Source organism: Orcinus orca, chromosome 6 (genome assembly GCF_937001465.1).
Source record: "Orcinus orca chromosome 6, mOrcOrc1.1, whole genome shotgun sequence".
In the NCBI taxonomy this organism is placed as follows: Eukaryota; Metazoa; Chordata; class Mammalia; order Artiodactyla; family Delphinidae; genus Orcinus; species Orcinus orca.
This window is the reverse complement of record NC_064564.1, coordinates 100,899,701-100,927,478: the sequence shown is the minus strand read 5'-3', so window position 1 is coordinate 100,927,478 and position 27,778 is coordinate 100,899,701. Positions and strand designations below refer to the sequence as shown.

The 27,778-nt window shown below is 48.8% G+C and overlaps 1 protein-coding gene across 22 annotated transcripts in view; it reads right to left on the bottom strand.

Moving 5' to 3' along the window:
- The window catches only part of ZNF618 (zinc finger protein 618), a 184,371-nt gene that overhangs the window by 68,494 nt on the left and 88,099 nt on the right, over window positions 1-27,778 (bottom strand). For all 22 annotated transcript variants that reach the window (XM_033427376.2, XM_012532847.3, XM_004269306.3 and 19 more), the window contains one exon: window positions 20,469-20,512. In XM_033427376.2, coding sequence (XP_033283267.1) covers window positions 20,469-20,512 — 44 coding nt within the window. The remainder of the gene's footprint in view (window positions 1-20,468; window positions 20,513-27,778) is intronic.

Genomic DNA, 27,778 nt, shown 5'->3' with positions numbered 1-27,778 from the left:
TGAGCACAGAGATAGAACTCAGGGACCCTGTCCGACCCTCCATGCCAGCCTGGCAAGAACACAGCCCACGGGTCCTAAGGGCTGCTGGACAGGCAGGCAGCTGAGGACTCTCCCTGGCTTGGGCCTGGCTGGTCCCGACCCCGGCTGCACATGGGGCTAAGCCCCAAGTTCAGGGCAGATGGGCTTCCCAGGGCCCGCAGAGAGGCCCACCAGAGCGGAGGTGTCCCACCTGTCAGTGTTCCCCACAGCTGACGTCACAGGATGGGAAGGACATAGAACAGCTCCCTGCCCAGAACGCCCTCCCCCCAGGGCCTGTGAGCGCTTGACCATCCTGTCTTAACAGACCTAGTGTCCCTTCCTGCCCTCAAGGACCTCATTAGCGTCTGCCATCCTGGTGGGAGGGGGGAGCTGTTGGAGTCTGACAGGTTGGGTGTCCACAAACCCCGCAACCTCTGGCCAGAGATTCCCCTCTCTGAGTCTGTTTCCCTGTCTGCTAAAGGGGGACTGTGATCCTTGCCAGTGCGGGGCGGGAGGGGAGCCAGAGAGCTGTACAGAGTGGATCTCCTTGGATGGCAGCTGCCATTATGATGACACTGGTCCATGATGACATACCTGCCTCTGGGAAGCCTTCCCTGCTTGCTCGAGATGGCGTTAGACCCCGTCTCTGAATGCCCGGTCTGCCTTGCGCAGGTGACTCTCACACCCTCTTGCCCACAAGCACAGTGGCACACAACCACCCACTCTCTTACAGGTGACACCCCTGAACCCTTGCTGCACCGAGAACACGGGGGGCTTCTCTTCCCCCGGCTTCACACTTTAGATTACAAGCCCAAGTGTTGCTTTCCTCGGATGCTTTACATTTAATTAGGCCTCCTAATAACAATGGAATTGCAGAAGCACTTATGGCACTGTGAATTAGTGCTGCAGCTCCTTCTAACTTCTTTAAGAAAATATTTTTTCATGTATCATTTTTTAAAATAGAGCTCATTATTTTAATTATATCCATTTAAATGTACAGTGGAACCCATGGATATTCTCAGCACGAATCATTAGGTATATTAGTGAAAAAGCACTTGGAATCTATCTACATGCTGACACTCCATAATCTATTCTATTTGTGTCACTGTAAAATAGATTTATATATAGATAACTACAAAATAGTTGCTTAAGATATGCTATGAATTTTATATTTAACCCGAGTCATGCTTCAACGTAAAATCCAATGTCAGGCACTAAAAGGATATTTCTCAGTAAGCCCAGGATGTCTGTGGTCACTGGTTACTGCTCATCCCAGAATGCCAGGAGAGAAGTCAGACCAAGTGGGTCCCTGCCCAAGGAATTCCCTAACAGCCCTGGCCTTTCACTAAGGCAATGGTTCTCAAAGTGTTTTCCTTAAAGGCCTAGGGGTTCCAGAGCAAAGGCCCAGAAGCACCCATGAGGCCTGGATAACAGGGTGGTGGTGACTAGACCTCCAAGAACCCCTACTTTCTCCATCTTTGCTTTTAATGGGTGGTAAATGGCGGCTCCCCTGAACGACAGGCCTACGACCTAATCCCCAGAACCTGTGAATGCAAACTCATTTGAAAAAAGGCTCTTTGTAGGTGTAATTCACTTAAGGATCTTGAGAGGAGATCATTCTAGATTATCTGGGTGGGCCCTGTATGCAATGACAAGTGTCCTCATAAGAGACATGTGGGAGATTTACAGACAGAAGAGGGAACAATACAGAGAAGAGGAGGCAGCACGACCACAGATTGGAGACACGCGGCTCTACAAGCCAAGGAATGCTGCAGCCACCCAAAACCGAAGAGGCAAAGCGCAGATCTCCCCGGAGCCTCCAGACAGCGTGTGACCCTGGCCCAAGACCTTGATTTCAGACTTCAGGCCTCCAGAACTGGGAGATCAAATTTCTTTTGTTTTAAGCTATCTAGTTTGTGGTAATTTGTTACACCAGCCACAGGAAACTAATACACTAGGCGTGACTAAATTGGAAGAAATACCTCGGAAGCAGTTAACTTTTGCAAACCACTGACCTCCACCACCCCCAAAGTTTTCTTTTGCTTCGTTCTTACTCATCCCCCGGACTGAATCTGATATGGCCAGTCCAGTGTGCCCGCAGAGCCTGCCTGGGGGAAGTTTCAGAAGCAAATCTCTTCCTCTGGGTCTTACCAGATGGTTCGGTGCTTATACTCACCCCGTCACATCTGACACTCACAAGCACCCTGTGGCCAGATGGGGAACCAGAACAGAGGACAGGGCCCATGTCTGTTCCGTCCCCATCCACATCCAGCCCTAGCCTGGGCCCTGCGGCACAGTATGAACTCAGTCAACACGGAGAATGAACGGCATGCCCAAGGGCGCAAGACTTCCAGCCATGAGCTTGTCTGAACAACTCTTGTGACTCCTATCCTGGGGCCGTTCCCACTGAGCCCTGCAGCCCAAGACAACGCAACCAAACAACTTCTCAGTGGATTGGGGGCTCAAAGACAAATTCCACTTCTGGCCATGTTGACGGAAGAGTCCCAGTGATGCCCGGTGCCTGGGAGTCAGAAAACGTTCTCTCTGAGTACAGTTTCTACATCATCCCACCGAAAATGCTAATGCTTCAAGTTCTACCAAGTCGCAGTAGTAATGAGACGTCCTCAGCACACTGGACTTCGGTCCCACCCCTGCTTGATTCTGTTTTCCCATCTGACGACAAGTGAGCTAGAGTCTAAGATGTCGAAGGCTCTGGTGGAGGCCAGACCTCTACCCCGAAAGTGTGCATGTCTCCTTGCACAGGATGGGGAGCAGGGCATCTGTCTGTGCTCCAAGACAGCCTGAGGGCCACTCCACCTCCCCCAAAGGCCACTGCTTCTTTACTCTAGTACTTTAGCCACCTGAAACAATGTTAAGGTGGGGGGGAATCTCTAATCACAGTGTGTAAGCAATGACTTGGTTAAGTCCCTCTAGAATAAAACCTCATTAAAAGACTCCAAGCAGGGCTTCCCTGGTGGCGCAATGGTTGAGAGTCCGCCTGCCGATGCAGGGGACACGGGTTCGTGCCCCGGTCCGGGAAGATCCCACATGCCGCGGAGCGGCTGGGCCCGTGAGCCAGGGCTGCTGAGCCTGCGCGTCCGGAGCCTGTGCTCCGCGACGGTAGAGGCCACAACAGTGAGAGACCCGCATATCGCAAAAAAAAAAAAGACTCCTAGCATTACGAATGAGGGTTAACTGCCCTCAAGGTGAGCTTAAATACACTCTTCATGAATGCATGGATACATGGGGTGTTAAATGAATGAACACACATCCAGCCATGATTTCAGGGGCTGTGTTTACCCTGCTGCAGAGGCTGACCACTGACCTAGGCCTCCAGCTCTATCCAGCTGCCCACCTACCGATGATCTGAGTACAAATGATTATCATTCGTAGATGTTGGCAGGCTCCTCCTTGGCAATGCTTTCTAGGTCCAATGAGGTTTTTGCCTCCCCCATTCCACCAGAGCCGTTCTTTCCAAGGCCTCCTGGGACCTCCATTCTCCTAGATCCAACAATCTCTTCTGGGTCCTCATTGAGTTCGTCCTCTATCAGCAGCCTCTAACGAGCTCCCCTCTCCTCCTCCAACCCTTTCCTCACTAAGCTCTGGGCCTGCCCGGTGGGCCTCCCACCTTCCAGCCACTCTTCACCAACCCAACCCTTATATGTCAACCTGCCCCAAGGATCAGTTCTAGAGCCTCTTCTTCTTTTTTTTTTTGCGGTACGTGGGCCTCTCACTGTCGTGGCCTCTCCTGTTGCGGAGCACAGGCTCCGGACGCGCAGGCTCAGCGGCCATGGCTCACGGGCCCAGTCGCTCCGTGGCACGTGGGATCTTCCCGGACCGGGGCACGAACCCGTGTCCCCTGCATCGGCAGGCAGACTCTCAACCACTGCGCCACCAGGGAAGCCCGAGCCTCTTCTATTTTTATCCATACTCACTTCCTACATGATCTCCCCTAGATTCATGCTTTTAAATATTAACTATGTGATGATAAATTCCCAAATCATACCTCCAACCTGGACCTCCCCCCCACCCCCGAGCTCCAGACCCGCGTGACAACTATCCACTGGACACTTCCGCCTGGACGTCTAACACGCACCCATATTTACAGGTCCAAACTGAACTGCGGCTACGCCCCTTCCCCCAAGTCAGGAAAACAATTCTTCTGACTCCAATCCCAGTGCTCTTCCCGCTAAATCCCACAGCTTAAGCCACGGTCATGAGATAGCGGCAGTCTTCTCCACTTCGGTTAGTATAATTCCGCCCCTCCAGCTCCTCAGACCCAGACTCTGGGAATCATCCTTGTCTCTTCCCTCTCACTCTCTCCGAAGCAACATATCAGCAAATCCTATCAACCCCAGCTTCAAAATATGCCCAGAACCTGACCACTCCTTACCACCCCACGGCCACCACTCTCGTCCAAGCCGCCTTCCCCTCTCTCCTGTCTTGCTGTAGCATTCTCACGGCCCGTCTCCCTGGTCCTATCCTGGCCCAACGCCCCAAAACTGACGTTCGACACAGCAGCCAGAGCCTTCCTATTCAGCTAGCTCGTGTCACTCCTCAGCCCAGCACTCATTCAGGACTCCATGTCTCACTCAGCGCAGCAGCAGAGTCGTCGCCCCGGCCCCGCAGGGCCGTCTGTGACACGCCCCACACGCCCGCGGACCGCATCTGCTCACACCGCCCCTCTCGTGCTTTCCTCGCTGGCCCCACCAGCCTGCTCGCTGTCCCCTGAGCACGAAGGCAAGCTCCCGCCTCAGGCCTGAAATGCTCTGCCCTCCTCCCCAGATGTCCCCACAGCGAGTTCTCCACTCCCCCAGGTCTCTACTCAAACATCCCAGTGCCGGCAGAGAGATCCGTGGCCGCCTGATCCCAAACGTCAGCCGTCTCCGCTGCACCCCAGCTTCAACGCTCCACACCCCTTCCCGGCTTCACGCCTTCTGCTCAGCATCCACCTTCCATTCATGTAACATGCTTGTTACTCCTCGTCCGCTTCGCTGTCTCCCCAAGTAGAATGACAGCTACAAGAGGACGGGGACTTTGTCTCCTCGGTTCACTGTCACATGCCAGCACCTACGGCGGCGCCTGGCATGGGGGAGGTGATCAATAAGCACCTGTTCGCTGAAGGAGTCAAGAATGAGCTCTGCAAAGGTCAATGCCATTGTGGCCCTCGAGGCGTCTCCCTCTACCCACCCCCCAAAAGAACTGTCGATGGTTGAACTGCTTCAGCTGGTCCCCAGGACTGAAGGCAGCAATGTCCCACCCATCTGACCCTCGGTACAAAGTGGGCTGAGGACGTTTCACAGGAGCCAACGTTCTGAATAAGTGAAGTTTATTCCTGAAGTGTCACGGTCTTCTCTCCATCCTTCCCAATGGAAATTTTCTTAAATGTAACACACTCTTCCTACTTTCTAAATTGCCAAAATGCAGCAGCCTTGGTAATGCTCTAACACCAACTCTTCTTTTCCTCCAGCTTTACTGAGATACTAGTGACATATAACATGTAAGTTCAAGGCGGACAAGGTGATGATCTGATATTACATGATGACCTCAACTCCTGAAGATGCAGGGTCACCATTATATCTTCCATTAGCAGATTCGGGCCCTCAGGCAGGCATGGGGTGTTGACACCCTGTCTCAGGGTGACAACCGCCTGGGAGCCCGCAGCCTCCACCAGTGGCTCTGGGAATGCCCCCTCTGCTTCTAACAGGTCCCAGATCCGAATCTGCCTGCCAGTTCCATGTGGTTTTGGGAGACCTTCAGAGGTAAAGGCTCTACCCCACTGCTTTGTGTATCCCTGTGCCTAGCCCCTGGCTGATGTCAGCTAACGTCTGCTGAACGATACAAACCGAAAACGGCAGGTGCAAAAATGCCAGCATACAGGGTAGAAGAGATGCCGGTGGCAATGATGCCAATAACAGGGTGAGTGAGGACAGGGCAGCTGTGACATACCAAGTGGCTAGGACGGGCCAGTCACAGTGCGGCTTCAGGCCCTATGCATGCACTGTCTCCCTGCTCTCCGCAATGCCTTACACAGCAGGTAGTTTTGCTCTACAGATAAGAACGCTGAGGACTGGAGAAACAGTGACTCATGGTCACACAGCTTTCTAGTGACAGAAGCAGGACTCAACCAGGTCCGCCTGACTCTAACCCCTGGGCTTTTTTAATCATTTGGATGATTTCTGTTTTTTCTCAAGAGAAGAGAAAATAATGAAAACACTTGTTGAATGAATGAACAAATAAATGACTAAATGACAGGAAGCTCCAAGAGATGGGGAACATGTGTATTCCCTTGTCTCCTACAGTATTCTTAGTATCTTGACCGAACAGGCACATGCTAGATGCTAAAAACAGGAACACGGAAATGCAAGAAAACAAAGCAATGGAGGGCTCCATCTCTGCCACAGAGAAAGGTGTTTGGGCTCCGTGTTCAGTGCTGACATTCAGCTCTCCTTGATGTGCCCCAGAAAGGCTGCTGTGCTCACACCTGTCCTTTGGATGTAAAGAGTCCTGTTTTTAGCCACAAGGACAGAAATCATCATGAGGACAAAGGTCGCAGCTTTACCACTAGCCTGGAAGGGCCAAAAGAGAGAAACTACAGCAAAACCCCAGTTTCCACAAACCCCAGTAACAAGGCAGCTGTATTTACGATTCCACCCATGATTCAAATCTTTACGTCATCACCCACGCCTTAATAACCCTCAGAATGATCTACTTCCGGCAGGGAGCACTGATATATTTTAATAAACAGTCAAGTAGAAAAGATGAGATTAATAGATTAAAACTAATAACCTATTAAACAACTCTTAACAGTCTAGAAATTCAAAATAACCTGCAATGTATAAATGTATCATTAGTTTGAGTTAATTCTTAGGCACTTAATTTTCTTCAATGTATGGTGTCAGTCAGCCACGACGCTGGGTAATACCGCAGCTCAGAAAGACAGCATGAAGACTTAAATATTAAGAGTTAATTCCCTGGTTAATTTAAACCTAAAATAGAGAAAAGCAGGAGTCTTGAGCAATGCTGTCAAGTCACAAACTCTGACATGTAGCAGGCAGGGCCCTCTGGGGAAAGCTGGGAGCTTCTCAAGGCTGCCATGGCACATGGAAGGTTGGCCCAGGTCAGCAGAATTACTGTTAACAGCCTCTTAAACAGATGCACTGCCTTCGTTTTCCAATGGATCTGGCCTTGGTACAATACGTATCAGCCAGCAATGCGTAGGGGGCCGTGCCCTCCACTCCTTTGGTTTTCACAGGGGCTAAACATTCCTCTCCTGCCTTCATTTATGAGTTCTCCACCCATGGCCTAAGAGCTCTCTGAAGACCCACCTTGACGCGGCTCTCCCTACACAGCTTTGGGACCCTGCAGACTCAGGAATTCTCACCCACTTAGTATGCCCTTGACAGGCAGGTGGGGAAGGGGAGGCCACAGAGGAGCCCACGCCCACAGTCCTGCATCTTCCGGGGCACCCGTGGTGGCCCACGCAGACCCCAGAGAGCAGGTAACTCAACCATGAAGAGTGAGGCCATACCTAGGTTCTCTTGCTGGCCACATAAACAGAGGATAAATACACCCTTTCTGCCGTCAGTGTTATTTCCTGCTGAGGCTGTGACTTGGCCTCGATCGCTGATGCCCAACTCCTCTGGCCACCCTCCTTGGAATGAAATGCAAAGAAGCTTCCCAATGGGACTGCTCCCCTTCCACCCTGCCCACATTGACAACCGATACCAGGAGCCGCTCAGCTGCTTAGAAAGCTCTGTCGTCCCTCCAATGTGCTCGTCCCATCCTGGCACTACCTCTGGCCTCCACCCCTCCGCTCTTCACCCACCAGCCCTTGAGATGGGCTGATGACAGACTTGAGGTCTGGAATGCACAGCCAGCTCTGTCCACACGCCCTCATGTGAGCACCTGGGCCTGGACCCTCACTGCCCAGAGGCGTGCTGTCCCCGGACACATAAACGAGACTCCTCACTACACAGTCCAGCCCTTCAAGGGGTTTGAGGATGATAAACTAGGTGCGTGGACCGTTGCCAAGCTTCCTAACCTGCCCATGCCTCTCTTTCCTGACGTGTAAGCACTAACCTCAAAGGGTTGTTTAGAAGATTAAAGCACAGGGCTTCCCTGGTGGCGCAGTGGTTAAGAATCCGCCTGCCAATGCAGGGGACATGGGTTCAAGCCCTGGTCCAGGAAGATCCCACATGCCGCGGAGCAACTAAGCCCGTGCGCCACAACTACTGAGCCTGTGCTCTAGAGTCCGCGAGCCACAACTACTGAAGCCCGCAGGCCTAGAGCCCGTGCTCCGCAACAAGAGAAGCCACCGCTATGAGAGGCCCGTGCACCACAACGAAGAGTAGCCCCTGCTCGCCGCAACTAGAGAAAGCCCGGGCACAGCAACGAAGACCCAATGCAGCCAAAAAAAAAAAAAAAGATTAAAGCACAGAGATGTTCATAAGGTGCCCAGCACAGCATCACACACATAGTGGGACTCATTACCTTTTTTTTTTTTTTACATCTTTATTGGAGTATAATTGCTTTACAATGATGTGTTAGTTTCTGCTTTATAACAAAGTGAATCAATTATACATATACATATGTTCCCATATCTCTTCCTTCTTGTGTCTCCCTCCCTCCCACCCCTCTAGGTGGCCACAAAGCACCGAGCTGATCTCCCTGTGCTATGTGGCTGCTTCCCACTAGCTATCTATTTTACGTTTGGTAGTGTATGTATGTCCATGCCACTCTCTCACTTTGTCCCAGCTTACCCTTCCCCCTCCCCATATCCTCAAGTCCATTCTCTAGTAGGTCTGTGTCTTTATTCCTGTCTTACCCCTAGGTTCTTCATGACATTTTTTTTTTCCCTCAGATTCCATGTATATGTGTTAGCTTACGGTATTTGTCTCTCTCTTTCTGACTTACTTCACTCTGTATGACAGACTCTAGGTCCATCCACCTCACTACAAATAACTCAATTTTGTTTCTTTTTAGGGACTCATTAACTGTTAGTTCTCTTCTCCTGTCCTTACCAAGCACTCGCCAGGCAAAACGTGAAAAGTTTGGTCCAACTATGAAAAAGATGAGCTCTTAGGCCATGGGTGGAGAACTCATAAATGAAGGCAGGAGAGGAATGTTTAGCCCCTGTGAAAACCAAAGGAGTGGAGGGCACGGCCCCCTACACGCAGCAGCGATGAAGAGGAGGGAGAGGTGGGGACACACGTCGGCAGGTTCACTACGCAAGGTGGGCATGACCAAGATGGTAGGCGTGACGTGCCCACACTCTTAACCATCGCGGTTTGCATCGAACCTGGAGGAAGTGGAAGCCAAGGGGTGAGGATTTTTCTCTCCTGTTGGCAGAGCCAGACAGACAGTGAGGCTGTGGATGCCTCCCGAGATACTTTCTCAGATCGAGGGCCCTTGTCATTAAGGGGCTCACGAAGCAACCAGGTCAGATCATCCTGGTTCCATTCTCAAGAATGTGCTTCTTCAGGACAAGACAAGACTTCCAGATGCTCTGACCTGGTAACTGCAGCTTCACAAGGAGAACTTGCTTAATTTGCTCAAGGAGCACAGGTGGGAAACTCGAGCTGGGTGGGTGGACTGAGCCCAGGTTCCCTAGAGGTCCCAATCACTTCCCTTTGCTGGATCACCCCAAACTCAAGAACGCAGTACCATTTGGAAAAATTACTTACCGATTTTGACGCATATGACTTGCAGTTTGCATTTCTGTGGCTGTCTCCAGAGGACAAATCCAAGGATGTCTGAATTTTCCAGAATCGGCCCTATTTGTGCAGAGGCTAGGCTTAACAGTAACTGATTAAGCAGAAAGTGAACTCTGCCCCTCCAGAAAAGCAGGGGGTCCCCTTGGAGCAAGGATATGAACCCTCAGAATCAGCCTGCAATTTATGATTTTTGTAAGCCAAACTTTGGCCCAAGCTTGGTAGGGTGAGAACACACATTTCTGGAAATCAAATGAGCTCCAATTACAGGAACATAAACCTAGAGTCAAGATGAAGATGCAGCCTGACTAAAATATACCCAGAGCTGGTTCTCAAATAATTCATTCTGCTAAGACCATACTGGTCATTGACTAGCATCAGGCCTTCTGATACTATTGAATTTTGTGCAAATAAGGTTAATTTGTTTAGGGCTACTTTAATTTTCCTGCTGAAAACCAAAACGCTAAACAAGAAGAAGATATTATTTTAAAAATAATTATGCAGCCGTACACGTGGTTATGAGATTAAACTATCCACCAGTGGAAAATCTTGGCTTAAAGGACAAGACTCAGCAAGGCCCAAAGCCATTTGATTATTTGGGTGACGGTGAACGAGTCTATTTCTCAGTTGTCTCTGAGGAGGGATGCCAATCACTGCCTCAGATGGCCCCTGGGAGGAGCAATGTGAAAACTGCAGGACACAGGATGTGGATCACGGTAGCCCCTCCACAAACACGATCTCCACTCTCACCCACCCTCATCCTCACCTCCAGCCTCTCTCCCATGTCCAGGCTCTATGAGAAATCAACTGCCCTGAGATGGCCCACACTCTGTCTGGGGAGAGTGTTTCTCTCTAAATAAAGCCACTTCTTACCTATCACTTTGTCTCTTACTGAACTCTTTCTGCGATGAGACATCAAGAACCTGAGCTTCACTAAGTCCTGAGACCAACTAGACCAACTCCCAATCTTCGTCAACACTGGTGGGGACATCTTCTGTGCCGTTTCTTTGTCACAACTTTTTGGGCACTAATACCTGTTTGGGAGACTACCTTGGAAGGGATAGCATCTAAGATCGTAAGCGCAAATCTTGACCAAATTGCGCGGTGGATTTTGACTTAAGAGTGGAATTTTGGACAGCTTGGCAGTTAGAGACTTCACCTCAGGCTTGTCTGAAAGGGGTCAGGCTGCATCCATCGCAACCAATACCCCTCTGGGCCATATAGGCTGGGATTGGGAAAGATGTGGACAACAGGAATTAAATGGGAAAAGACTTAGTAGGTTATGTAATCGGGTTTGGCCACAATATGAATTAGGACATTTAAAATGGAGTGAAGTACCCTATGTTCAAATTCTCATGGCCTTGTATCTAGGCAATGGAACCCAAAAGGAATTTAAGGTGTGCGGAGCTCGGAGGGATAACTCTAGGAAGGACACAGCGGACATTTTAACTGACCCACCCTACTGGATTCCTCCTCCCCCGAGGTACCGGCCCTTTTGGCTACGCGTTTCATAGCCCAGTCTGCCCCAGACAACAGGCGCAAAATCCAGAAGGCAGCTGCTGGTCCTCAGACTCCAGTAAATGATTTGTTCCAATTGGTTTATTTGGTTTTCAGTAATAGGGATATGGCCAAAGGTCTGAACGCACCCAGAGAAATATGCAAAAGGCCCAAATGATTGCAGTGGCTTTGTCCGCTCACAGACCACCAAAGGGGAAGCCGGCTTTTCTTGGCCAATCTGGCCCTGGCAGACCACAGGCCCTTGGATACCCATACAAGGCCAATGTACCCTGTGTGGACAAAAGGGTGACTGGAGGGAAGATTTTGATCGATGTGCCCTTTACAGCCAGGGCACTGGAAGAGGGAATGCTCCAGATGCCGGACAGCAACGGGGCCCCTCAGCCATTGATGGTTTTGCAATCAGAAGACTAAAGGGGCCCAAGGCAGAAAGTGGCTGTGCCTAGAGATACCATCTACAGAACTAATGTCGAGCCTCGGGTGGTCATTGATGTGGCAGGCCACTTGGTAGAATTTCTTATAAACACTGATGCAGCCTTCTCAGTCTTAACCCAAAGGACTGGAAACCTTTGCAATCATAAGGAATACGTAATGCGGTTGTCGGGGAAGAGACAGGGGCATACTTTCCTGGAACCCCTTTTGTGCAGGATCAATGGCCAGCTGTTTTTACATTCCTTCCTGTTTGTGCCTAACTGTCCCATTCCTTCAATGGGAAGAGATCTGTAACGAAGTTAGGGACAAGGGAACTACCCTCATCACCAAATGGTTCTAATAAAAAGCAAATAGGAACAGATAAAATCTGAAGCTAAAATAGAAGCCTTAGTAGACCCTGGAATGTGGAATACTGAGGTTCCAGGCTTGGCCAAAGATATCCAGCTGGTGATTATTAAGTAAAAAGGTTACATAGTGTCTAAATATAAGGTACAAATTTCTTAAACCTAGGGAAGATCTCAAAAATGTTTGTAAGTAGATTACCAAAATAGGAGGCCACTGGTCTGACTAAACTCACCATAGCTGATATCCAGAGCCTGACAGGAATTCTGTAAAAGGTCTTCTCCCCTAAGCTAAATGAGGAAAAGTAAAACTTTCCAATACATGTGAATGGGTATGTCAGTCCTCCAATATCACTGAGGTAACCACCCAATTCTTTGAAAAAGAAAACAAAACTGTCCTTGTTTTACAAATGCAGTCTTTACAGGACCAGAGGAGTGACTCCAAAAATAATCCAAAACCCACCAATCCTTCTACCACTCCCCAAACCTTCCCTATTTATCTTAAGAGGCTTGTAAGTATTAAACAAAGGGGAAACAAAGTCATCCTAGGAGGAACTTGCCTGTACCTTTGAGATGCAAATGTCCTATCTGGTCTTCTCAGGAACACTTATCTCTGCCATCTTTTTTTTTTTTTTTGCAGTTTTTTTTTTTTTTTTTTTTTTTTTTGCGGTAGGTATGCGGGCCTCTCACTGTTGTGGCCTCTCCCTTTGCCGAGCACAGGCTCCGGGCACGCAGGCCCAGCGGCCATGGCTCATGGGCCCAGCTGCTCCGCGGCATGTGGGATCTTCCCGGACCGGGGCACAAACCCGTGTCCCCTGCATGGGCAGGCGGACTCTCAACCACTGCGCCACCAGGGAAGCCCACTGCCATCTTTTTAAATGCAAATTTTTAAAAAAGGGAAAGGTAATTTAGAACTTGACTTGTCACAAGGATAAATAGAAATCTTAAGTGTCTTCTCTGCAAACACTAGTAAAAAGGATTTAGCCATCTAGATAGGTGACCTTGATTTGTTCCATCTGCTAGAAGCCTAATTTGAATCCAACCCCTTGTAACTGATGGCTTTTCTGTTGTACCTGACTCAGGGCTGAATTTTTGGAATGGGAACTCTGAGGCTTCTGTGTTTGTGTGTTCATATGTATCTATATGTGTGTTGTAGGTGTACGGTATTGCCAAACATTAATTCGTAAAAGAGCTCTACTTAATTGGCGTTTTAAAAATTAAGCGCTCGGGGTTTCCCTGGTGGCGCAGTGGTTGAGAGTCCGCCTGCCGATGCAGGGGACACGGGTTTGTGCCCCGGTCCAGGAAGATCCCACATGCCGCGGAGCAGCTGGGCCCGTGAGCCATGGTCGCTGAGCCTGCGCGTCGGAAACCTGTGCTCCGCAACGGGAGAGGCCACAACAGTGAGAGGCCCGCGAACCACAAAAAAAAATAAATAAATAAAATAAAATAAAATAAAAATTAATCGCTCATATAAATACTCAGAAATAGAAAATAATCTGGCCAGAATGAATTTCAGGTTCATGGCATCTGGAAAATATTCAGTACTAAACTGATATCTGGTATTGAGGGTGGCTTAAGCTTGTTGGTTTGATTAACAGAGACATGTTAAGAGTCATCAGTGTTAAGCATAATACTTCTGTTTGTTTACCTTAGTAAACAAAGGTGTGAAGAATGAAAAAACTGAAGAGTTATGCGTGATCATTAGTTGGGTAATTGGATTTTGTTAGGAATGGCCTAAAACTAGGCTGAATTTGGTTTCTCCCTCCAAAGTTTTCTTGAAATGCTGCTTGTAATAACAGATAGTATGAGTTTCTTTGCCTGTAAGTGATCTGTATTTGTTTTTGAGATCTCCTTCCCTCCTGTTTTACTTCTGATTCCCATAAGAATATGGGAGTAAAATCTCTGAGGGGGTAATGAAACAGGAGGGAAGGGGGCAGGGCACAACCGCTGAAAAAATGACATAGCCTGAGGACATGACATAAACTGATTAGAACCAAATGGGTCCAAGATGGCGGACAAATCGGACAAGTTGACTTCCACTAGACCTTGAGCCTCAGTATATGCTCACTGTAACACATCAGCAAGCTGAATGACATACCCACAGGCGCCATGACAGGTCCAAGGCCGACCATAAGGATCAAAAAGTGGGCGGTGGCCCAATTCCCGGAAATCCCGCCCCTTCCTAAAAGAGCTGGAATACTCCTCCCACTCATTAGCCTATGAAATGACCCACCCCTATAAAAACTGACAACCCCATACCCTGGTGCCTTTCTCACCTTCTGAGATGGCCCACACTCTGTCTGGGGAGTGTGTTTCTCTCTAAATAAATCCACTTCTTACCTATCACTGTCTCTCACTGAATTCTTTCAGTGATGAGACATCAAGAACCTGAGCTTCATTAAGTCCTGAAACCAGGCGTGTGATCTCAGTTGGAAGACAGTGGGTTTTGGCTGGGTTTGAGTCCCAGCCGCATGGGCTCAAGTCCCAATCTGAGGTGCACGATTTCAAAAGGGCCAGGTATATTACGTTGCTGGAGAAGGAACCTCATGGGCATCTTAAACCTAGCCACTTATTTTTTGGCTCCTAGAGGTGAACGCTAAGTGGCAATAGAACTTTGCTGACACTATGTGAAACCGAGCAGGACCCTGGGGGACCCTCCTCAATAGAAGTCCTTTCTGTGTCCCCCATTTCTTGTTTGTAGGAAAGAAGCTTCAGCCTCCTAGACCTTCCCTGAGTACCAAAGGGCAGATTCAAACAGCTGCTTGTCAGGTCAGGGAGGGAATGCAGAAACAAAGGAGGAGCAGTCAAGAAACCATAGTGCAATAATAAAGCAGGTTCTGGTTTTTCCTCAAGGAATATACATAACAATATCTTTGAGTTCTGCAGGAACTCAGGCCCCCATCCAGGTGGAGGTTGGTAACTTCAGGCTGAGTATGATGCCTGGAGCAACACCCTGTTACCTCACCACCAACCAATCAGAAGAAAATCTGCACACAGTGGAAGATAAAAGACTCTGATCCCCTCCGCAAATGATTAACTGCGATTAACTTCCCCTTTTTCCCTTTAAAAACTTTCATGGTCAAGCAGAATCTTGGGAGTTGGTTCTTGGATACGAGTCCATCTTCTCCCCAGGTTGCTGGCCTCCTGAATAAAGCAATCTTTCCTCTCCAACAAAGAAAAAAAAAAAAAAATCAATTGCCACCCACTGTTCCCTCCTCCTAGGAATGGAATTCAGCATCGTGGTGATGGTGGTGATAAAAGCAAGCATTTATTGAGCACCTACTATAGGCCAGGCATTGTGCTAAGGGTAGACATATCATTATTACTGCACTTAATCCTCACCAACACCACTACGAGGGAGGTATGAGTATAATCCCCATTTTACAGATGAGGAAACTGAGGTCAGGTAACTAGCCTAAGGTCACATAACCAGGAAGTAGATGGTGCCAGGATCTGAACTCCGGTAGTCTGGGTTCAGAGAGAGGGTGAGTTAGATGCCCAGCAGACCAGGCATGGAGAGTGGGAGCCACAGAGACCATGCTGCTCCACTCTGGGGCTCTCCCAGGACCAAGCAGGAGGCTGTGCATTTTGGATGCAGGACTTACACAATGCTTTGCTGAAATGGATTCCTCAGGCCTGAAAAAAAGGGCCTTTTGGAAACTCCCTTCCAAGTCTATCTTCTAAGGTCCTGCCTGTCCTGAACCCTTGGCAATATGTCTTATAACATCTTGCCCCCTTGCAGTTTATTCTCCTCCTGGCAGCCAGAATGATCCTTTTAAAACCAAAGCATATCATGTCACTCCTCTGCTCAAAATCCCCGGTGGCTCCCCATCTCACACAGGGTAAAAGCCAAAGTCCTGACAAAAGTCTCCAAGGCCATATATGCAGCCACATCGGCCTCCTTGCGGCCTCTTTGCGGTTGCTCCAGGAAAGCTCCTGCCCCAGGGCCTTTGCACCTATTGTTCCCTCGGCCTGGAATGCACTTCCCCCAAATGATTGCTTGGCTCAGTCCCTCATTTCCTTCAAATCCTTGTTCAAATGTCACTTTCTTGCTGATGCAATACTCCTCCTGACTCTCCCAACCCCCCTCCCTGCTTTCCCCCTACAGCACTTTTTACCAAATGCCATACAATGTGTTTTCAGTATTTATTATGTCTCCTCCATTCCCACTAGAACATCAGCTCCACAAGACCAGGGATTTCTGTTTTGCTCACCACTGTATTTCCAGAACCTCGGTCAGACCCTAGCACTTAGCAGGCACTCAGTAAGTGTTTGTGGAATGAATGAATGAGACTTGGTCTTATCACCTTCTCCCCCACTCCAATGTCCCTGTCTAGAAGATCCTGATCACTTGTTAGGGCAACTGGTACACCTGGTGAACAAGTGAGTCCCTCGGCTTCTTCTCTCCCTGGCTGTCTTATCTCCAGATGAAAGGGTTGGACCAGATTATCTACAGAGTCCTTCCAGCTCTGAAAACCTTCAACTGACAAAAAAAAAGGGCATACTTCTTCATTACAGCAAGCCTGTAGCTGCATTTACTTGATTATGAAAACTGCATTTCCTTTAGAATTTTCCACAGTTAAGGCCCCGCAGCCTCCACGCTTCTTAAAATAAGTGACGTTTGGCTGCAGCTGTGCTACGTGATCTGTAACCTGCACACTAGGTTAGCATTAACCTCAAGTGCTGGGATCACTGGTCTTGTAAAATCGATCCAGGCTGGGTTACAGGGAAGTAAACCAAACCACAGTTAGTTGTTTCCTAAGATCAGAAACACCACCTCTCCTTGTCCCCCTCAATTTGACACTCATTCCTTAGCAGCCCAGGCTGTTGGTTTTGGGGTTTAGCCAGAGGCCCTCTGGAGAAGGAACAAAATTAGGTGTTCCGGGCCAAAAGGAAGGCGCTGGGACGAAAGCAGACCCTGGTGTGATAACACAGCATGCGCGGCACAGCTGGGAGCAGGGAGCGGAGGTCAGAGGGTCACAGGTCCCTCAAGGTCAGTCCCGACCAGGGCCATCCAGCCTAACTGACTTCAGGGAGCCTCGGGTCTTTGTCTGCCCATCTGAAACAGGAACTGCATGAGTCTAACGTTCCATCAAGTATCTACAACTCTAAACCCCACCTGGCCAGTCTAACCCAAGGCCGGGGTCAAATTCACCAGTGGCGTCAGCTAAGGACTATGTTAATGTTCTCCAGACAAATGTCCAGAGACGTTTGGAATGCAGCACTTCTCACACTGAATGCTGGGTCGCTCCACAATAATGCTGCTTTGGTCCTTCAAAGATGCTCTGTTAGGTTTAAGGACAGAATCGGTATAAACTCACTTGTGAGCTCCTTTGGAGGTCCTGCCTTTTGGACAAGCCCCCAGCCTATGGCCCAGCCCTGGTCCCCTAACAGGCTCCTCTAACCTCTGTAAACTGATCACTTCCTACGGGGAAGCAGGAGGGCACAGCGGTGAGGCACCTGCATCAGAGGAGTCAGACCTGGGCAGCCATCCTGGCTGTGGAGCTCACTTCCAACTGGGCAGCCTGATGCCTGTATACCTCTCTGGGCCTCAGCTTCCTGAGCAGTAAAGTGGGAATCATAAGCGCATCCTTCACAGAGCTGTGCTAAAGATTACATCAATTAATAAATGTAAATCACTTAGCTCAGAGCCCGACTAAATGGTAGTTGTTATTATTATTATTAGAAATGTTTTCTTTACATCTCAAGTCACACACTGAGGTCTGGGCTGGCCCTTCCTGGTGTATATCCTGGCACTGTGGTAATAACATGGGGCCCCATCACTGAGTACATGCAAACCTAGGTTAAACAGGGAGAGCAAAGAGATGGCACACGTGCCACCTCCCGCCTCCCCTGACCGGGGCAAGCATCTCTAATCTATCCAGCACTCTTCTCCCTCTCACTACAGCCTTGGGCTGATAAGATTCAAAACAGAGCTTCAGGCACCTATGAGCACCGTGGGGAAACCCGCCTGCTGTCCTCTGATCACGAGGCAGAGATGCTGGTATGGGAGAGATTCATGCCTTGGAGAGTGAGGGCAAGGACCACATCCACATACAAGTTATGAGGAGTGAAGGGAAATCTGTCTCCATTCACTGCTGCAGACCCAGCACTTTGAACAGTGCCTGCCACACAGCAGATGCTCAAATATCTGCCGGATGAATAAATTAGCATCTAATCCACCTGAGTCTGGGCCTAACCTAGCAGGTGCTCAACGAACACGAGAGGGCAGTGGGGGAGGCTGGCTAGACCCTCACTTGAGCACAGCATCACCGTGTAGAGAAAGCACTGGCTTAGGCAGGGTCAAGGCCTGACACTGCCACTCACTCAGCACATGACCCTGAGCAGGGCCTTTCTTCACCATGTGTACAATGAAGGGGGTTGGGAGCGGGGAGGGGAACCTGACAAAGCCCAAGGCCCCTTCCAGTCCTGACATTCAGATCCAGAGAACTCTTCCAGGCACTGCCAGTCTAGGGACTCCCACTGCCCCGCAGGCCATAGCCTCATACACTGTTCTTACACAAGATTCCACTACCAGGGGCCCAGGAGAGAAACACAAAGGATCTGGGCCGCTGCTGGCCACGTGAGTCACTGTCCAGTTTCCCAGGCCCAAGCCCAGCCGTGCAGCCCTCCATTCCAGCCCACACTCCTGACTCCTACATCATGCATCTTCTCCCATCTCACTCACTGTACCTATCCCATAAGCACTCACTGAGCACCGGCTGGAGGCCAGCCCACAGCAGTGAACAGGACAGACGTGGCCTCCGCCTCTGGAGCTGGCAGTCAAGAGGCAGAGAAAAGTACACAAATACGTGGAATAGTTGAAGAGCATAAACTGGCCACGAGGGACACAGGCAGGGTCAGAGGGGGTCAGAAAAGGCTTCTCAGAGGGGAGGATGGAATTGAGACCTGGAGGATCAAAGGGCATGAATCATGGGAAGATCACGGAAAAGAACATCCCAGGCAAAGGAACAGCAGCTGCAAAGGCTCTCAGCCCAGGGGTTGGCAAACTACGACCACTTGTGTATTTACGTATTATCTATGGCTGCTTTCGAATTACACTGGCAGAGCTGAGAAGCTGCCACAGAGACCTATGGCCTGTGAAGTGTAAAATACTTTCCGTCTGACCCTTTCTAGGTAAAAATGGGCGACCCCTGGTTTACAGTGTTAGATAAGTAAGAGAAGGTCAGGGTAGCTAAAACAGACTGAGCAAGGGGGAGACATACGAGGAGACTGGGGAGGTGGGTGGAAGCCAGGCCATGATGGCTTGGGTGGGATACACTGACCTCCAGCCTGGTATCTCCTGCAAATGGGGACCATAGTGATCTCCCTGAAACACAGGGCTGAACACCTTACTCTTCTGCGCTCTTGGTTTCCCAAAGCACATTGCACAGAACACTGGCTCCATGGGATAAACCTCAATAAAAGCGTTCCGTAGTCTGTCTGTCTGTCTGTCTCTCTCTCTCTCGGATGCTATCAAGCAAACACACCAGCACATGAAATGCTTGGAAAAGTTCCACAGCAAAGAAATCTGTTGACTTTGTTTAACTCACCATCCTTCAAATTTATTTGGCCATAGAACCCCTATTAACATTTGAAGAACTAGTGTTCCATGTGCTAAAGGGCAAACGCCTCTGCTTGGCACACCCAGCTCCAGTAGGTAACCCCAGAGCCTGTTCTAGATTTTGAGGGTGTGGCCTGGGGAGCCGTCTCTCTAGTCTGTCCCTTGCCTTCTTGCCTCCAATGCCCTAAATAAAGGTCATCTGGCCACTGCAGCTCTGCTCTACCAAACGAACTGCAGCAGGAACACTAACATTTACACCAAGTTAAGTGCCTGCCTGCGCCCCCGGTGGTGGATGTCTACTACATGGGCCTGTCCAGCATCGCCTTCCCCCATCTTTGGTAACGACAGCCCAGCTCTCCTTTGGGGACCACCTCTCCCCCATCTCCTGCCAGCTCCAAGGGTGAGGTCTGGCTAAGCAGAATATTCCATCCTCCTGCTTTGGAGGGATGGGTTCAGGATACGAGCGCAGGACCCAAGCAGTATCGATGAATTCCAGACTAGGATGGGCGTCCCTGGAGTTCACAATGCAGCAGCCGAGATACGGGATTCAAGCCCAGGTCCTTCTGCCCAGCCTTGCACTTCACCCTAAGTCTCCCCCAACTTGAGCGGCCAAGGCCAGTTCAGCACTGAGTCATCCTTAGATTCCAGTTACAGGTGCCCAGAGAGGGCACCAGGGGGGCTGGAAAGTGCTACCCACAACCTCATATCCTCCAGGCAAGTATGGATACTTCTCAACAAACGGAGCTGGCCTGGACCATTCATCCTTTCAGGTGGAAGGTGATGACCACAGAGAGGTAGCTGTTAGTCATGAAACCAGGGCGAAGAAGACGGCGGGGGACGGGGGGGCGCGGGGGTGCAGTAGGCAGCAGGGGAGGCGGAGCATACCTGCTTGCCGTGCTTTTCCTTCCAGCTGCACTGGCTCCGTCAGCCTGCAAAAGAAACCCAGAACACCTAAATCAGCCAAGAGGAAAACACAGATTCTACCCACTGCACCCTACCAAGCTCCCGCTCAAACACCAGCCTTCAGAGGGGGTGAGCCAGCCACAACGCCCTACTCCATTCTTCCAGGCTAGAAGTCTGCCCCCAGTGGTAAGAGGGAGTTAGGACAGCCAACCCCCCCACCCCAATTTGCTTGGCCCTTTAAATCCAACTGAGCACCCACTGCCAACACAAACCCAGCAACCACAGAGCCCTGGGGACTCAGTGAAAAGTAAGTAACCAACTAAATCTGAGATTGAATTGCACCATTTTCATTTTCAGCTGGGATTTCCAGTGAAACAGTAGCTGAAGATTTATTCCTACCAACTGGAGGGGGAAAATCCTATTATGTTAAAATAGTCTGTCCCCCAACCCTGCAAGCAGGATGAGGCAAGAGAGCACTGCTTCATAATCTCTTTTATTTGGGGCTGGGTGATGGGAAGATAAGGCTGACCAAATGGAATTTTCAGAAATCATAACATTTTGGTTCAGATGGAGAGACTGAGGCCCTGGGAGAGGAGGGAGCTGCCTGATGTCTCATGAGGACTGCGTGACAAATACCCGGGGATCCTGACTCCTAGGCCAGTGCTGGGGGGACCTCGATGAGGAGGCCAAGGACATGGAAAAAACGCCTGGGTTCTCCACCACCCCTGGTTGCAGATGCATTCCCCAGCTTTGTCAAAACATTAATAATAATGGTAATCACAGTTAGAATAATGCAGGTTCAAGACTCTCGCGTACATGTGTTTCCAAATTCAGAACCTTTCCAATTTTAGAAAGGCAATGTGGCGCATGTGTTCTCTATTTTGAAATAACCCTGGCAGGGTCTGGGGAGGCCCTGGTCCTCAAGCACGTTGATATTTCTATAGTAAAACTTATGCAGTCAGCCCTAAGTGGGCTAAACGAAACCGGGCACTAGCCTCTTCTCCCTTCAGGTCAAGTTCTGCCGCCTAACCAGTTACAAAACATCTTTTTGTTTTCAAGCTTTTCGAATTTCAGGATTGCAGATGAAGGATTGAGGACCTACAACAAAAACAGCGGCAGCTACCTTTGGATGAGTGCTTTCGAGAAGCTGCAAGCTGGCAAACCCAGATGGCGGACTTCAATTTAAACAGTCAGTATATCAAAATAAAGGCATTTCACCCCCAAGAAAGCCAGATTTCAGCTTCTGAAAGCAACACGTAGTCCCACACGACTGGTCAGCTAAAGCTGACATACCTGGTTCACCACAGTCCCCACCACCCACTCTTGCCTACTTCCCACCCCACGGCCTGGCCCCTGCGGGTACCCCAGACTCGCTCCCTGAGCTAACTTCCCACCCGGCGCTAGTGTGTGGGCATTCAACACCTCTCACCGAATCCTCCTGATGGGTTCCCCAACACACATACACAATAGCCCCATTTAAGTATTTCAGGCATTTATCCAACATCCCACGGCTATAAGCCCAGGTCTGGGTCAACTCCAATGCCCACCTTCCTCAGCTCTGGAATATTCTATCTCCCTCCAGCACTCAGGAGGGACAATCGGGAAATGGGGTGAACACACACAGCCTCCACTGCCCACACGAGGGAAATGGAAAGGTGAAGGACAAACAGGGAGGTAGAAACGTGAGGCCTGGGAGGGAGCAGTTAATGGGATGCCAGTGAATTATTTCCATGGAGGAAACAAGAAAGCGGAAAATGGTTTGCAAATCATCTCACTGGGAGCAAAAGAACACGATCAATTACAGCCTCTTTCCAACATCTTGCATTCGTCAAACTTGTATGGAAAGCAAATGGGAAGAAGTTGTTCTAATGCTCATATCAGAAGAGGCAGAAGTGGTAGAGGTGGAAATTCTATCCCAGAGAGCTTAAAAAAACTGTAAAATCCCCAATGATCTCTAGCCTTTCAAATTTCAAACTGAACTCCAGGCATGTATTTCTAGAATTTTATACATTCTTTTAATGTTGTTTTAATGCTTTTTTTTTTGTCCTTTTCCTTCACAATTTCACAGAGTTGACCAGTTCAAGCGTACTGAACATGGGACTGGGTAGGGGAGAAGAGTCTGTCTTTTAGGCACATCTGACCATCTCCACCCATTTTCCCTTTCACTGTGTTTATGATATTTGAGCTTCTTATCACTGGTAGCTACATGCATTTTTGTTTTCCACCCATTTTTATAAAACAAAGACAAAATGCTGAAAATTTTCAAAGAGCTGTCCAAACAAATCCTTTTGTAGAAGCCTAGATGGTACAACTGGGGAAATGAGATGGCTGGAGGGAAGAGTTCATCCCTGCAGGGTGGGAAATGTCCGTTTATTGGCAGAGATGAGAAGCAGATATGGGAAGGGGGGTAGAGATGGACAATGGGCACAAGTGAGAGATGCCCAAGAGAGCACGTGTCAATATCACAGCACCTGTCAATCTCAGCCTTCAGGCCTGGCTGAGTCCAGACCCACCATAACAACAGGGGACAGCCTCTCGGGCCCCCCCAGCCACAGTGCTGAGGACACCCATTCTCATTGTAGAGATCCCTAAGGTGCCAGGCCAGCTTTGTCTGTGTCCTCACAAATATCTCAGAGCAAGCCCTACTGTTTGAATTAAGTTGACTTTGCCATTTTCCTAGGCCCAAATGGTCTACTACTAGCAATTTCATGCAATTCATCCCAAACCACAAACTCACCTTTACCCAGTGTAATCTGATCTGATTCTCAATTTAAACCAAAGTTCAAGAGCACAGGGCTTAGAGTCAGACAAGTCTGAGTTCAAGTCCTGGGTCTGCCATTTTCAAGCTATATAATCCTTGGCAGTTCATCTGTACTCTCTAGGCCTCAGTTTTTTCATCTGCAAAATGGCAATATGCCAATTGGGCCCAAGAAACCGAGGCACAGAAAAACAGAGTGACTTGTACAAGATTACGCAGCAGACGAGCAAGAGGCAGAGCCAGGCCTGGACTGAGCCAGGAGTCTTCCCAGCCTGTCTCCGGGCCTGATCTGAATCCTGGGCTGCAAGTCAGAAGGTCTACCAGACCCCACAGCCGTGAGGCCTTCTCCAAAGGGTTGGTCAGAATGATACTGAATGCAGTTATGTAGGTAGACTACTAAGCACAGGCCAGGGATGTGTAGTAACCACTGAAGTAACAGAAACTCTATTGCTGTTGCCACTGGACCATGTGCTCCTAAAGAGGCAGCTTCTGCCTGGCTCTGTCTGGGTCTCACTTTGAACCTTGGGCAAGCTCTTTCCTTTCCCTGGACCTGAGGTTCTCATAGGTAAAAACAGGCATGGGAGGCACGAGAGTTCAATCCGATCATCTCCCCCTCCTTTTCATCTCTGATACTCTGTGGAGCTGACCCAACCTTAACCAAACCCCTCAAGGGTAAATGAAATATGGTGGGGGAAGTGTACTCATGAGAGGTCCTCTTCCTCACTTTCACATAGCTGGGGGTAAAGGTATCCAAGCCCCCCCCTCACCCCGCCCCCACTCCCCGTAAGGGCACCTGCTTCCTCTACCAGCCCCATCCATTCCTAACACACCAGCTTCTTCTCAGGACCTGGGCAAGGCTATTTTTAGTTTCATTCGACCCTCCTCTTCCCTCCCAAATGAACGTTAAGTTGTTCTTTTCCATTCTCTTATTAAGGATTTTCTTGGAAAGAAAATATTATTCCAAACCCAGAAATTTTATTTCTAAATTTGTGCAAATGTAAGTTGTAAGACATTAGCTGCATTTCACATTTTGTGCAAATGGCAGAAACAGGCAATTCGTGTGCTACGGGATGGGGGCTGGCCAACGATTTCGATAAAATAAACCCTTTTTTAATTTAAATGCTAATGCACTGAATTAAAATTTAATAACTGAGGAAATTGAAAAGCCGAGCAGGAATATTGGAAATAAATCCAAGCAGAAACAGCTGAAATTAAAAATTCTAGAGAGTGGGAGGATAGCAGCTAAGCTGTCTTATATGATTACATTTTTTTTCAGAATGAAGCAAAAAAAAAAAAAAAAAATCCTATCTCTCGCTGGCTCTAGGGCAGTAAATCCACAGTGCTGTGATTTATTGCTCAATTTTCCTGAGGGAAAAAGGCTTTCTTTCATGCTGAAATATTTCATAAATTTCAAGCCAGCATAAATTCTTAATTTAAAAGTTATGGAGGTCACATTTAGTGCACTGGTACTGTTCCAAAATCTTAAAGGAATAGCAGCGACCAAAAAAAAAAAAAAAAAGCAAAAAGGAGGGGTAGAATTTGCTCCTTTTTTTTTTTTTTTCCTTTTTTCATTTTGGTTTTAATTTGTGAGCTGAAATTTCATTATTAAAGATTCTTCCTGGATGGATGGAACCCAAGCAAGCACATGGGGAACTGGTGTGTGCTTGGAAATCTGCTGCAAAAGATGAAGAGATAAAGACTTAATTCAATTATAAAAAGGCTTTTTTTTTTTTTTTAAAGCCACTTGAGGAATTTCTGGTAAAAATTTCCTTCCTTCATTGCCCGGGAAGGGGTGAGAGTGGGGGAGGGTGGCCAATGTAATTGCTTCTCTTAGATCGCCAATCTTTTGTGCACACTGATATATTCATTTGTTATACAGCTGTTCAGCGGCGGAAAGAATGCTGGGACGCCCATAATTCTAAGCAAATCAATCAAAAATTAATGATTTGTCATGCTTGCACAATGGAGGAAAACAGCTCCTTGGGTCCTGGCTGCCTGATCTCGAAGAATGAAATGCCTTTCTGCGATAAGAGAGCGGAGCCAGAGGCTCAGGGAGGCCGAGGGGCCACGGCAAATGTGAGGGCTCATGGACCCAGAGCTCTGAGAGGGTGGAGTGGGCATCTCCAAGATGGTGCATCAGCTAGTCAAGCCAAGGATGGACTTGAGGCAGCACATTTCCGTGGTGGTATAATTAGGATCTTGCCTTTTCCCTCCCCCACCGCAACACAAACATTGCTTCCTCTCTGGAGACTTCCAACGATTCCCCCTCCCCCCAGCAGATCTGATTAGTCCCTGTTCATTGTTCTCCCAGCACTGCTAACTCACCACCACCAGTGCCTTTCACCAGCTCTATGGGATGGGGACCACAGTTCCTGGAAGGCCTGTGCCTCCCAGACTGTGCTCCTCCTGGATAAGGACCGCATCCCACACGTGGCGATGTCTCCAGCACCCAGCTCAGGGTGTGGCACAAATATTCAGCAAATAAGGTTGAATCCGTTAATTATTATTTCTCAGGAAATACTGATACCGAGAGGTTGCTGAGATGAACGATAAACTGCACTGGCAATTATACTTGGATAAAATGTAACAACTGATCTTAAATAATCAATCACTCCTTTCTTCATTCAACAGATATTTCTTGAAAGCCTACTATATGTTAAACACTATGCTTGGCTTTGGGTGGACAGCCTCAAATCCACTACTGGACAATTCCAAATCCCCAGTGTTCACTGCTTCTCGGCTGCCTTCCACCCTTGGAAGGTAAGAGTGAACGTGAACCGGGAGAGGAGGCACGTTCTTTGCATGCTCAAACGTCTTTGAAATCTCATTTTCTTTCTTACTAATTCACGTGAATGTTATATCCACAAGTACCAAATGCATATTAGTCCAAAATATGTCTGTGTACTGCATATATATGTATGTATGTTAGTTTGAACACAAAAATTCTGTTTTAAATTTCCAACTGGTATAACTGACCCTGCAGGAAGATGCTCAGCGTCAGTGGTGAGTGAAACCAAGTGCACTTGACCTGGAGGCCTGCAGGAGGCACCAAACCTTCGAGAAGCACCTACCAGAGCCCCAGGACCTGCCCAGAAGATGATTCTATGTTCCCTACTATTTACTGAGAGGAGGACAAGTGGGTCTGAAACAACTCAAACCTTATTTATGTATCTCTTTCCTTTCCAACAGCCAGTGGATCCCCCAAATTTAACTTGAACTTTCTGTCCCATTGAGATACATGACTCAAGTCAGAAGAAAGTCATTCGCTCATCTGACAAGTATTTACTGAGCTCCTTCTATGCACCGGACACTGTTCTAGGCAGTTGGGATATATCCCTGCCTTCACTGTGATTATATGCAGAGGGGGCAGATGGTAGTATTAGGAGTAATAAATTAGTAAGATACATAGTATGCTAGAAAGTAATCCGTTCTATGGGGGGAAAAATAGAGAAGGGCAGGGGAGAATCAGAATGCTGGGCCAAGGGAGGAGCCGTGGGCTGCAATTTTAAATAAGGTGATCAGAGTAGGTGTCACTGGGTAAACAATGGAAGTTGAGGGGGTTGGCCATGTGGCGACTAGGGAAAAAGGAATGGCCAGTGGGAAGACCCAAGGGCAAGAGCGTACCTGGTGTGCTCAACGCACAAAGAGGATGCCAGTGTGTCTGCGGCAGAGTGAGGCAAGGATGAGAAGAGGTGCGGGGGGGGAAGGAAGAGCCTCACAGCCACTGAAGGGCTTTGGCTTTTACTCTGGGGAGCCACTGGAAGGTTCGGGCAGAGTCAAATGTAATTTGCCTTCCATTTTGAAAAGACCATTCTGGATGCTGTGTTGAGAACAGACCGTAGGCAAGGATGGGAAAAAAGAGCCATCTTTTTCCAGCCCAGGAAAAAGATGAAGGTGGCTGGGACCAGGGTCGTGGTAGTGAGGGAACTGAGGAAAAACACTGCGTTCTGAGTCTACTGGAAGGTAGAACCAATAGGACTTGCTGACGAACTGGAGGTGGGGTATGAAAAAAAGAATCAGGGAAGATTCCAAAAACCTTGGACCAAGAGAAATGGATGGCGTCTCTCTGGTGCATGAGAATATTAATCATCAGCACAGCACTTTATAGATTGTTACACTGCACTGAATCCTCCAATAACCCCGTGAAGAAGACACTGCAGTTTATCCCCTTTGACCAAGAATTCACCAAGCACCCAAGGGGCCAAGTGACGTACCCAAGGTCACACAGCTGGCCAATGGCATGGCCAGGGCTCACACATGTCTTCTCACCCCAAGTCCATGGCCATTTCCTCTACATACTTGGCCCTTCATCTCTAGAACAAACAAATCAAACCTGCCCCCAAACGATGTAGATAAACTGTTTTCCTATCCAACCACTGGGCCCCAACTCAAGCACAGGTAGTCCCCACTTTTACACACCAGGTGTTCATGAAACACATCCACGAAGGGTGACTGTACCAACACTGAACAGAAGCTTTGCAAGTTAAAAGAGGATTCCATTCCCAGGGAACTAAATCTGTTATAAATTCCCTAA